The 12,264-nt window shown below is 47.5% G+C and overlaps 1 protein-coding gene across 1 annotated transcript in view; it reads right to left on the reverse strand.

The window, feature by feature from the left end:
- Positions 1-426: 426 nt before the first annotated feature.
- Positions 427-12,264, reverse strand: part of LOC142591470 (uncharacterized) — a 73,833-nt gene continuing 61,995 nt past the window's right edge. The window contains exons 7-8 of the mRNA XM_075703797.1: positions 7,066-7,203; positions 427-633 (exon numbers count right to left, since the gene is read on the reverse strand). Of these exons, the coding sequence (XP_075559912.1) occupies positions 427-633; positions 7,066-7,203 (345 nt within the window). The remainder of the gene's footprint in view (positions 634-7,065; positions 7,204-12,264) is intronic.

Genomic DNA, 12,264 nt, shown 5'->3' on the forward strand with positions numbered 1-12,264 from the left:
TGTCTTTTAACAAATAGGTCACGCGTAGTCGTTGTAAAGTGTGAGACAAATTGTTAGGCTAAATAGGAGGTCATTTTTTACTGTCGCGAAACGAAGCACCATGTTCCCGTAAAAATAAAAATGAAGTGATAAGGTGGCCGTGAATTATCTGTCCCTCACCTGTATATCGTTTCTAGCGGAAGGACTGAATGTTCTATTATATAGCAAGAACGCCTACTGGGAACAACATTTGCGCTATCAAGGTTTTATTGTGGCGCGAAATATGCTTCTCCATTTTGTGCTACATCATACATCAGTGACGGAAACGCAAATAACATAAAGATCGCAATGCCAGTTACCCCAATTTTTCCCTCAAACATTTATTCATATAGGATGTACCTATGCACACCTTATAACGTAATATACAGATGAGGTATGTGTAGGGCGTTATCCTTTATTAGTGATGGCAAGGCAGTCGGCTTTCTGTGTGCCATTGAAGTGTGCGAGAAATTTGACGATCTTCTTGAAGCTCTTCGTTCTGGTGAATAAGCCTGGAAGCTCATACGGGCACAACGTAGGAGCATAGTCGTAGTTAACGTCATACGCTGCAATGGTATAGGCATGCGTCTTGTCTTTGTACCTGGCTTCACAGATCTGCATGGGAGAAATTACAAATAGCGCGCTGTTAGTGGATTCCCTGTTTCTTTCGAAGAAAACGTTATGTGTAATGATAAGTTCAGTGCGACGAGAAGGCGATGAAGTCGCCAGGAGGTATGAGAACTCTGCCAAGAACTTCCGCACCTGATGTAAGCGCAGTCGCGCATGCAGGGACACACACGTAGATACGGACTTAGAAGGAACAAATGGAGAGGGAAGAACCACTACTTTCAGCTTCGTATTCCGGTAGATCATCATACGATAGACAGAATTGAGACGTTTAGAAATAGCGCGCAGATGTTGCTTGCATAACCTTTCTACACTTAACCTCTCTACACATTCCGTTTAAACCTAGTTGCATTAATAAATTCAGATTTTTTTTACTTTAACTGAACATGCTTGTAATAAAAGAATTCACCGACGATTACGAACTTCCTAATGTGAAATTTGAGCGCCGCTCTTTATGTGTTTTAATTTCGCGATATATCGGCTGACGCGGACAATCTGTCTCCTGGGGAACGGTGCATACGGATTAAAGTCTGGTGATTCTGCCTCGTTAATGGGGCGATCGCGAGAAGCAGCACGTCGGTGACGCGTGCGCGATTTGCAGCCGCCGCTGCACACATTCCTCCCAGACAGCGCGCGCTACTCTGGCGCCATCTCTTAGCCATCGTCGCCCCACTACGCTTTCAACGCGACAGCGTTAAAGGCCCCATGTGGCAGAAAATCTGGCGTAGGCGTAAGCGGCCGGCGGCTGCATGTCCGCGAGTAAATATTCCCGAATATATTAGGTATGTCGATATGAGACGCCTTGCTATAGACATTCGGTATACGCGGGTTATATCGTCACGCCATTCTATCACTAAAGTTATTGGTGCCTTGTCCTACATTCTTCACAAATTTATTCTACATAATTTTGAGAATGACAGCCCACAGACAAATAAATGTCATGATACAAAACACCGACAGTGCATGTCTTTTACCTTAAATATTAAACAGTAACAGAAACATGAAAATGATGTTTTTTTTTTTGCGCGGCGGTGCACGGCTTCCGGGATTGGCCCACGCAAGACGCCGCGTTTCTACCAGAAAGCTGGGCTTCGCGAATAACGCTTGCCGCCAGTGTTGCTCGGTAAGCATTACAATTACATAATCTGCAGTTGCCGGAATGCGTGAGCAGCAGTAAGGGATATTTTAATGCTATCGCGTTACATTCTTAGAGGCGAAAAATAAATGTCTTCCACTTATTCTTCGCACGCGTTCGCCTTACTGTCCTCCTCCGCTTTCCTCCTTCTCCGTCCTTTATTACCCATTGCGCTCCGCATTCGCTCTGTCATCCTTCGCTGTGCTCGTTCGCTTCGTTACGCCGACGCTCGAGGCCGGAACGGGCGCCTTAGAGCCGTGCACTAGAAGTTCAAGGCATTGAACAAAGAAGGCTAGTTTCGCGTTTTTTACATTTGAAATGTGCATGTAGACCAAAAACTGCCGTTGAATAGTTCCATCCATTTACCTGACTACACACTCACCACTACCCCCCCAGCACGTGTCTCTTTCCTAAACCGCTGTGTCACGTAAAAGCGTGGCGCAAAATCAAGCTTTCTTGGCGCTTCCCTCAACCTACGATCTTAGTCTGACTGTCTGAGAGGATGCACAGTCACTTATGCAGCAAGGACGGCACGGAACGCGTTATAGCGGGCTATGGTGAAGCTCCATTTTGCGCCGGCTAACGACGTCCAAGAGTAATAGCACTAAGAGTGACGTTTCTCTGTGCTCCTACTCTTAGGTATTATTTCAATATGAATTATATGAAGACTAATGCGGCCCAGGAAGATAATAAATTTCTAGATGAACATAATTTGAGCAGCTTTTGTATGCTTCTTTTAAAGAAAAAAAAGAAGAAAAGTAGAAAGAAAAGAAAGCTTACGTTAGAAGCAGGCACTTCCACAACTGCGTTGGCGAAATGCCAGCAAAACAAAAAGTCTATAATGTTTTGGAAATGAATTCGTCGAGAAAATTCAGTATTTGTCGCGTACGGAGAAATTAACATGGCATATCCATTCCTTGGAAATCTGCTTGCACCTGGCGTAATTTTTGTTGCACAGGGATATTCTCGGTATGTCACAACTGTATAGATTTCCTTTATAGATTCGTGTTATAGTCGGGTGGCGCAAAGTTTTTCTCGTTAAAGAAACGGTAGTGTCAGTTATGCACTCCACTCCCTTCGTTAGTGTGCGGTGTCCTTCCAGTGCGCGTGAACTCCTTTGAGCGGCGTGCGGTCTCTTAGTTACGTATATTTACTTCTTCAAGTATGCGCCAACTGTGCACTGCGGAATTATATATGAGATCTTTATCCTAACGAGTTGTGGACGTCGCGTAACCAGGTACGAACGAGAACGGGCTAATGTTGTGAGCTGAAGAAGCGCAGCGATAATAAAATTAAGGAACTGACGTTGGCACTTGTCCGTTAGCGTGAAATGACGTTGGCGCTTGTCTTGTGTCGGTCGCCTGCTTGTGATTGTCGTAGTTAGCGCTCTACTTTCCTAGTTGAAGCATGCACCATCTAACCCAATGAATGTTGTGAAATTAAAGAAGGTCACGCAGGAGGGCGATTTCGGCTGCTTCGGGAAGTTTGCAACATGTTTTTCTCCGACGAAACTGATTTGCGATAATAGTATGCAAATATTTACTCGTGGAAGATTGTGGCCATGCAATGCATTCGCAAAGAGCAAGGTCCTGTCGCACCCTGTCGCACCGAATAGGCGTCTGCGAAGGGATGCCGGAATGTATGGTCTAGGTGTGTCGTTAGAAGTGTCGCAGACGACGGATGTACCATCTGGGGTCACAACGACGTCTTCCAATTTCAGGGACGTTGAAGAATTCCGGAGTGTACGAAGTTCAGTGTCGTCACGCTGTTGACTGGCGAGTAAGTCGGCCTCGATGATGAAAGGTTCCGATGTCAACGTGGAAACGACATTGACACGACTGAGGACGTCGGCTGGAACGTTGTCGGTGCCCTTGATGTGGCGGAACGTTGTTGTAAACTCGGAAATGTAGGAAAGGTGTCGAACCTCGCGGGGCGAGTAACAGGACGCCGAACGATTCATTGCGTGCACAAGGGGCTTGTGGTCCGTCAAGACAGTGAATGCACGGCCTTCGAGGAAATGGCGAAAATGCTTGATAGCCAGGTAAACAGCGAGTAATTCACGGCCGAACACGCTGTAGCGGGACTGCGCAGGCTTCAGTTTCTTGGAGAAAAAAGCGAGTGGATGCCACGCATTGTCGATGAATTGCTGCAGAACGGCACCAACGGCGTTGTTTGAAGCGTCGGTCATGATGGCAGTGGGTGCGTCTGGCTTTGGGTGTCTAAGCAGCGTGGCGTCGGCGAGGGCAGACTTGACTCTTGTGAAAGCGTCGGTTGCCTCTTCAGTCCACTGAAGCACTTGTTTGCGTTTGTTTACCAGGAGGGCGTCTAGCGGAGCCATAAGTCGTGCGCACTCGGGAATGAATCGGCGGTAGAAATTGACGAAACCGAGATACTGGCGAAGCTTGGTGAGTGTGGTCGGTCGGGGAAAGTTTTCGATGACGCGAATCTTGGACGGCAGTGGTCGAATGCCGTTAGCGTCGATGATATGACCGAGGAACTCGAGTTCGGTTTGACCGAATTCACTCTTGGCGGCGTTGATGACAATTCCTTTACTGGCAAGGCGTGAAAACAACAACCGCAAGTGGTGAAGATGTTCTTCTGCCGAAGAGCTTGCGACGAGAAGGTCGTCAATGTATGCAAAAACGAAAGGCAAACCTCGGGTGACGGAATCGATGAAACGCTGAAAGGATTGGCCCGCGTTCCGTAAACCGAAAGGCATGCGGAGAAATTCGAAAAGACCGAAGGGTGTGGTGATGGCGGTCTTGGGAATGTCTTCTTCAGCGACCGGTAGTTGATGGTAGGCGCGAACTAGATCGATCTTAGAAAAGATCGTCGCACCGTGCAACGCCACCGTGAAGTCCTGAATGTTCGGTAGAGGGTAGCGATCAGGAACTCTGACGTTGTTTAGTGCCCGGTAATCACCGCATGGGCGCCAATCTCCCGTCTTCTTAGGCACCATGTGAAGTGGTGATGCCCAGTTACTGGAGGAAGGGCGGATGATGCCAAGTTGCAGCATGTGTTCGAACTCCGCGCGAGCGATCTTGAGTTTCTCCGGGGACAAACGCCGGGGTCGGAAGTAGACCGGTGGGCCGGAGGTGACGATGTGATGGCACACGTCATGTTGTACCGGTTGCGTCCAGTCCGGCAGGCGCGTCAAAGTGGGAAACTCGCGTAGGAGCGCGGCGAAAGGTTCGTCCAACATGGCAGAAATAGGCGCTATGGGCGATGTGCCTGATGATGGGACGCCGGGAACGGATAGCTGGGTCACGGAGTCGATGAGACGGCGTCGTTGGATGTCCACAAGGAGTCCGTAGTTATGCAAGAAGTCTGCTCCAATGACTGCATGACGGACGTCTGCAACCAGGAAGATCCAGCGGAATGCTCGTCGAAGGCCAAGGTTTAGCATGACGGAGCGTGACGAGAAAACTGGAATCCTGGTGCCGTTGACGGCTTGCAAAAACGACACAGGAGTCGCTTTTCGGTCGGAGCGCTGGGCGGGGAGAATGCTGACGTCAGCACCTGTGTCGACTAAGAATCGTTGTCCCGTAACTCTGTCCGTCACGTAGAAAAGGCGACTTGTGTGTTGGGCCGGACCACTCGTCGCCGTTAGAGGTCGGCCGGCCTGTTTCCCTGCCAAGCGCAGGGACGCCGACAGTGACGAGCGTCGTTTCGAAAACGGCGGTGGTAGTCGCAAACGCCAGGCGTTGTAGTTGAGGCTTCATTGCGAGTGCCCGTGCGTCTCGATCTGCTGGAACTACGGCTGCGTGGGCGACGAGACGCGCGGCGATGCTCCGCTCCACAGATGATGCGTTCCAAGCGCTCACACAAGGAGTCGAGCGCAGATTGCACTGTGGAAGAGCAGGGAAGAGTTTGCAGAGCGGTTGTATTGTCACCCGGAGACGGTGACGTGACTGCGATAGTTGGGGTGGCTACTTCCATGACTTTGTCGGCCAAAGCGGCAAGTCCAGGACCATGTGCACGTTAGCCGGGAGTCGTTGCAAAAACAGTTCGCTCAACAGCGTGTCGTCGATGAATCTCGCGTTGTTTCCGAGCAGCTGGCTCATTCGGCGAAGAAGTTGACTAGGGCGTCGGTCGCCGCGTTCTTCAGCGGACAGAAGCTGCTGGATGCGAGAACGTTGTGAAGTTGCTGTGCGCTGTAGCAGTGCTGCCTTGAGATCGTCATAGGCGGAGGCAGACAATGGGGAGTTCAGCAAATCTGCCACCTCATCAATGGCGGCGGGCGAGAGCGCTGCGACGGCGTAATGGAACTTCGAGGCTTGAGAGCGGATACCAGCGACTTGAAATTGCGCTTCGGCCTGAAGAAACCACGCCGAAGGATGCTGGTCCCACTACTGCGGGAGGCGGACAGCGATGGCGGAACAGGAGGGCTCACCGCGTTCTTCGGAATGGTTCTGGCCTTGAGCTCTCGTAGCGTCGGTCTGGTCCATGGTCGTCTCTACCACAGGAGCGTATGGCAGTATCACGTCCGGGTCACCAAACTGTGGCGACGAGCGACCACGTAGACCGTTAAAGTCTCGGGTTCTCGCAGGAGAGGAAGAACCGACAGTCCGTCTCTTAGCGTAGCATTCTTTTTTTTTTAATGATCTCCTTCGGAACGCTAGCCCGTGCCGGAGCGCCAGCCGCTCGAGCCTCGTGTAGACGCGAGCGTCTACGTCATCCCTCGTGCGACGCCGATGCTGCTGCCGCTACAGTCCCGACGTACTTAGATGCTTGAGTGCTTATGGCACCGGATACCATGGTCCGTGCGTGAGGAAAGGCCAAAGTTTGAGGATACCATATTTTCTTGCGGTTCTTCTTTTTTAAACAATATTTGAATTTTTTTTAGAAAATAACAGCACCAATACGTGGACGTAAATTCATGCATGCAAAAATGCTTGTTCATACTTATACCGCTGTTGTGCACTACAGTTTTCAATATTAAAACTTCAGTTTTGGGCACTTGCAGCATGCAATTTACTCCCCATTTAACTTGACAAGATAGCTAGATAAGAGCTCATAACGTTGAAATTGATAACGGCATGCCTGCCTGGAATAGAAACTTCAAGGTGGCATCACTACCTTCAACGTTAAATTCTTTTTGACATATCAATGGCCCTGTGAACGCAGGAACGGTTTTTTGTTGTATTGCAGAAGCGCCATCGAATATTTCAGCTCAACTTGATTTTTTCTTCAGGGCACCTTCGGCGTGCTCGGATTGACAGCTCGGATGTGAACCAAGTAGGCGCTTATAAGACGCTGTATACACATTTTGTCATTTTGCTCACCTTCTTCAGATGGGTCATCGTAATGTCAAAGACGATGGTCTGCTTGTACGGACGGTGCTTATCGTAAGTCTGCATATATTGACCTGTGTTGTTTAACCGTAGGTTGCGGCGATATTCTGCTTGTACTTTGCTGCAGACCTGTCAGAAAACGAAGAGAAATGTCGTTGTTTCGGCCGAAAGCCTAAACACTGATTCCGGTAGAAAATAATTACGCAACTCTACCAATAAAGGTTCGCAGTTTTATTGAATGTATAAATTGCTGTGAGCATGCGTGTACTAATAAAATTACCATGCATGTTAGTCAAGCGCGCAGAGGCAAACATGAGCGCATCTCGCTCGATGACTACGGACACTCGCTGTCAAAATGCTGGAATGAAGAAGAGCCCAAGCAGCGGCGAGCGAACGCGTCAAGCTGCCTCGAACCGGAACGCGTGCGCGAAGTTTGGGATTACGGGACCTTCAACGCTAGGGGCGCCAGAACACAGAGCACACGACGCCACCATACATTTCCGTTCGCCTTGTCTCCGCAACCGTCACACTTTACATGCAACACTGGGCGAGCGCCGCGAATTGTTCGAATTGATTCCCGCATAGTGAGTGAACAAACTTCATTCGATAGACCAAGCTTTGGTACCTAGAGGTGGGAGGCGTCCTTATTTCATGTAGCCGTGGCCCTATGCAGAAGGTTAGCACCGTTCACGGTAAGTGAGTTGTTATCATGCTATGGTATCATCAGCCGATGCTCAATAGACGAGTATAAATAGTCTCTTTTGTCTGTGTCTTTCCACACGTAACATATTGATGGAGGTTTTCGATCCCCGTCTTCGTGACGGAGTTGCGCAGCTGTAGGTACATCGAGTTTGTAACCATGGGTCCCCGCGAAGAGACATCAGCAACGGCTGCGTCTCGTGAGACTGCTGCCGTCCTGAGACTGCTCCACCAGCGCGTCTCTGGTGTGTTCGCTGTCCTGGAGGAACACAACGTTGATGAATAGGTGGAGCTCTATGAATAAGTCAGTGCTAAAACAGGTGGGACCCAACGATTACGCTCGCCAATTTCATATTTTGCCTCAGCGACGTAATTATTCCTAATTTTTATATACGCATAAATATTTGTCAGTCGTAGGATGATCAAGCCATTGTTAAGATATTTAATTCATTAGCAAAGCGCGAATAATTGAACCTCATTTTTAATTGTGGTTTTCCTATAGTGTGTTTGGTCTTATATTAACGGTAAACTAAATAAAAAACAATATGTTAGCTGTGCATAACGTGTTTGCACATTGAGGTATCCACTTGGACGAACTCGACTTTATAGAAAAATGATGGCCTCAAAACGCAGATTTACCAAAAATGTGTTGTATTTTATTATACTTTCATGATTGCAGTATTAGGCGTGATTGCTACTGCTAGAAAAATTTGTGCTGCAATCGGTGTGAGAGATCACGTAGGCAAAGCTACAACGTAGGCTGCTTTGGAAGTAGAAAAGCAGGCTTAAAATGAAAGTTTTTTCAAAGCCAGGAGGGGGAGCGACAGTGGGGCAATCAGTCACGGATCATATATGATAAATAACAAGACACCGAAAACAATTCAGAAAAAAATCTAATCGTTGCGATGGGCAATGGCACGCTCCCCATGGGCAAGCAAGCCTAGTTTCACAATGGTTTGGCTGTACTTGTCGGCGATATGGTAGCCTCGCTGCCTACGGGATTTTCTGAGCCAACTCGTATGCTGGTTTGCCATAGTCGGAAGTTTGAATCCTTCTAGAAGGTCTTTTTTTGTCAATGGCGAGCTTGAAATTCACCTCCTCTAGTACAACACATTTGCAGACTTTTGTTTTATTTGAATATACTGCAGGCCCTTCACGGCCCTTGCAGGAGTGGTACATAGATGCAATAAAAAAATAATAATTACAAGTCGATACACTGAATGCAGTTAATAAAACAGTCGATGTTGTTGCAACACACAATATCGTTAGTTAACTTGTTCCACAGGGAAATGGCCGACGGAAAAAGGGAATGCGTGTGAACATTAACACGACTTGGGGGAAGATAGATTGTTTTGGAGTGATTAGGTCTGGTTGAACGTTTTCGAGGATCTTGCAGGTAATGAGAACGTGCTATTTGGAAATGACCATGGTATAATTGATACATGAATTTCAGTCGCGAAATTGCTCTTCTCTGCGAGAGGGGTTTTAGGTTAGCCCTTGCTAGCAGACCCGAGACACTGGACTGCCTTTTGTAGTCCGAATATACAAACCTAATTGCTAATTTTTGTATGCGTTCTATTTTATTTATAAGGCATTTTTGATGAGGGCTCCAGATTAGATCAGCGTATTCTAGGCATGGTCTTATTAGTGTTTTGGACGCATTTAGTTTGAGGTGTGGTGGTGCAGCGCGCAGTCTCCTTTTTAAAAAGGACAGTTTGCCTATGGCTTTTTGACACATGGTCGAAATATGAGGCTCCCAATTAAGGTTAGGCGTCAGTTTAATGCCTAGGTATTTTACCTGGTTGCTTTTGTTGATTGTTGATCTTGCTTTCGATCTTCCTTTCCTTTCGATGCCGAGAGCGAATGGGGCTACAGTAATCCAGGTACAATCAAATTAGCAAGGCCGACTGAGCGTCAACAAAGACACTCCCTCACCGGAACAGGAATTGGCCTCCCTGCTGTAGCATTTTGCCACTACCTCTCGAATGATTCCCACAATTAACCCACGGCCCTCAGTCCCCAGCAGTTGCAGAGCATCTGGCGAACGCGGCGGTCTGACCTGTAACGCAGCAGAGCGAGCTAAGAATCTCTGGGTCCGGACAGGACGACAATGGAAACTGACCCTGTCAACTTTTAATTGCCGAACTCTGTCGAGTCAGGCTAGCTTAGCAGGACTCTTTGAGGAACTATTAGACATTGTTTGGAATATCATCGGCCTTAGTGAGATTAGGAGAACTTGTGAGGCTTATACATTGCTAAATAGCGGCCAATACGGGGTGAGATTCCTAATACATAAGGACACAGCAGGCAACATTGACGAATTCTACAGCATTATTGAGAGGGTAGCTGTAGCCGTAATCAAACTTAATAAGAGGTATATATTAAAGGTAGTACAAGCCTGCGCTCCCACATCCAGTCACGGTGATGATGAAGTAGATAAGTTTTATGAAGATGTTGAATCAGCGATGAGAAAACTGCAAGCTCAGTATACAGTAGTAATGGGCGACTTCAATGCAAAAGTGGGGAAAAAGCAGGATGGCGAAAAAGCAGTTGACAACTACGTTGTTTATTCTAGGAACGCCCGTGGAGAGGTGCTGGTAGAATTCGCAGAAAGCAATAAGCTTCGAATTATGAACCCCTTTTTTCAAGAAGCGTAGCAACAGAAAAATGGACGTGGAAAAGCTCTAAAGGTGAAACTAGAAATGAAATTTATTTCATACTTTCTGCTGATCCCAGCATAGCGCAGTATGTAGAAGTGAGTGAGTGAGTAAAAACATTATTCAATATAAATAAAATAAGGCACGATGGTTGGAGCCCCTATTCCAGGGCCCCACTGGCACGAGCGGCTCGCTGGGCCTGGTCCAGGAGAGCCAACTGGCTTTCCCGACCCTCGTCCACAAGCCATGCCTCCCACTGCCTATTCCTCATTAGTGGATGCTGGTGTTATATTGGGCTGTATATGTGTGTAGGCCTCCTGGCGTACTCCCATGTGGTGTGTTTTAGTGCGGGTGTGGCTGTGCACCACGGGCACTCGTCAGTGAACCTCGTGGGGTGTATTCTGTGTAGGTGGTGCAGGTTGGGGTATGTATTAGTCATAACACGACGCCAGTCGCTCTCCTGTTGGCTGTTTAAATCGGAGTGAGGATTTCCAAAACGTCGCCTCTCCTGCCTTTGCTGTAGGAGGATGTCACGAGAATTCGGCGGAAGGTCGTCGCTGGGCCATGCCGTTGCTCGGACGTTTAATCCTCGAGCAATACGGTCTGCCCTCGCGTTTTCTTCCAGTCGTTCGTGTGCCGGACACCATATGATAGTGTGTAGAAGTGATGGGTAGGGTAAAGTGCAGTGATCATAAGATAGTGAGGGCTAGGAATCACCTCAATTTGCAGAGAGAAAGATTAAAATTGATCAAGAACAAAGATGTCCACCTAGAGGGAGCAAGGGTAAAAGCAGACAAATTCAAGCTGTTATTTGCAAACAAATATCCACCCTTAGAACAGAGCGATGAAGATGACAGAAATAATGAATGAAACCATAAGTAGGCTGGCTTCAGAGGCGGTAATTGAAGTGGGAAACAAGGCACCAAGACAACCAGTAGGCAAGCTCTCCCGAGTAACTAAGTACTTAATAAAGAAACAATTAAGAATGAAAGTGTCGAACTCTAGAGATAAGATAGATCTCGTGGAACTGTCAAAACTGATCAACAAGGTGAAAATAAGTGATATTCGAAACAACAACGTGGGAAAGGTGGCCGTAAAGAATGCACGCAGCCTGAAATCATTGAGCAGGAAACTTATCATAGGACAAACCAAGATGTATGCACTGAAAGATGGGCAGGATAATATCATCAGCAATCTCGAAGATATTGTAAAAGCAGTGGAAGAATTCTGTACTGACGTGTAGAGTACCCAGAGGAATCAGGATACGTCAATTAGAAACAGTAATGAACAGGATACAGAAACTCCTCCTATAACTTGCGATGAGGTCAGAAGGGCCTTGCAAAACACGAAACAAGGAAGAGCGGAAGGAGAAGATGGAATAACAGTCAATTTAATCATAGATAGAGGAGACATAATGCTTCAAAAATTGGCGGCTTTTTATACAAAGTGTCTATCGACTGCAATGGTCCCAGAAAAGTGGAAGAATGGAAAGGTTATACTAATCCACAAAAAGAAAGACGTTAAGGAATTGAAGAATTAAACGCCCATTACCTTACTCCCAGTTTTATATAAAATATTATTACGTGTAAAAAGACACAGACGAAAGAGGCTATTTACAGACTATTTACACTAGACTGGAGCCAGAGCACCAGGCCGACATTCACTCGACAGACCCACTTCGTCGTCGTTCTCACGGCGGCTCGTCTGTCGAGTATCCTTCGATAATATCGAAATACTACCCCCCGACGGCAAAAGCACCGTCACGGTGCTGTTAAATATCCAAGCCACGTGGAGAGTTGTAGGGCTTGAGTCGGGCGACGTGGACAATGTCATT

Source organism: Dermacentor variabilis, chromosome 8 (genome assembly GCF_050947875.1).
Source record: "Dermacentor variabilis isolate Ectoservices chromosome 8, ASM5094787v1, whole genome shotgun sequence".
Classification (NCBI taxonomy): domain Eukaryota; kingdom Metazoa; phylum Arthropoda; class Arachnida; order Ixodida; family Ixodidae; genus Dermacentor; species Dermacentor variabilis.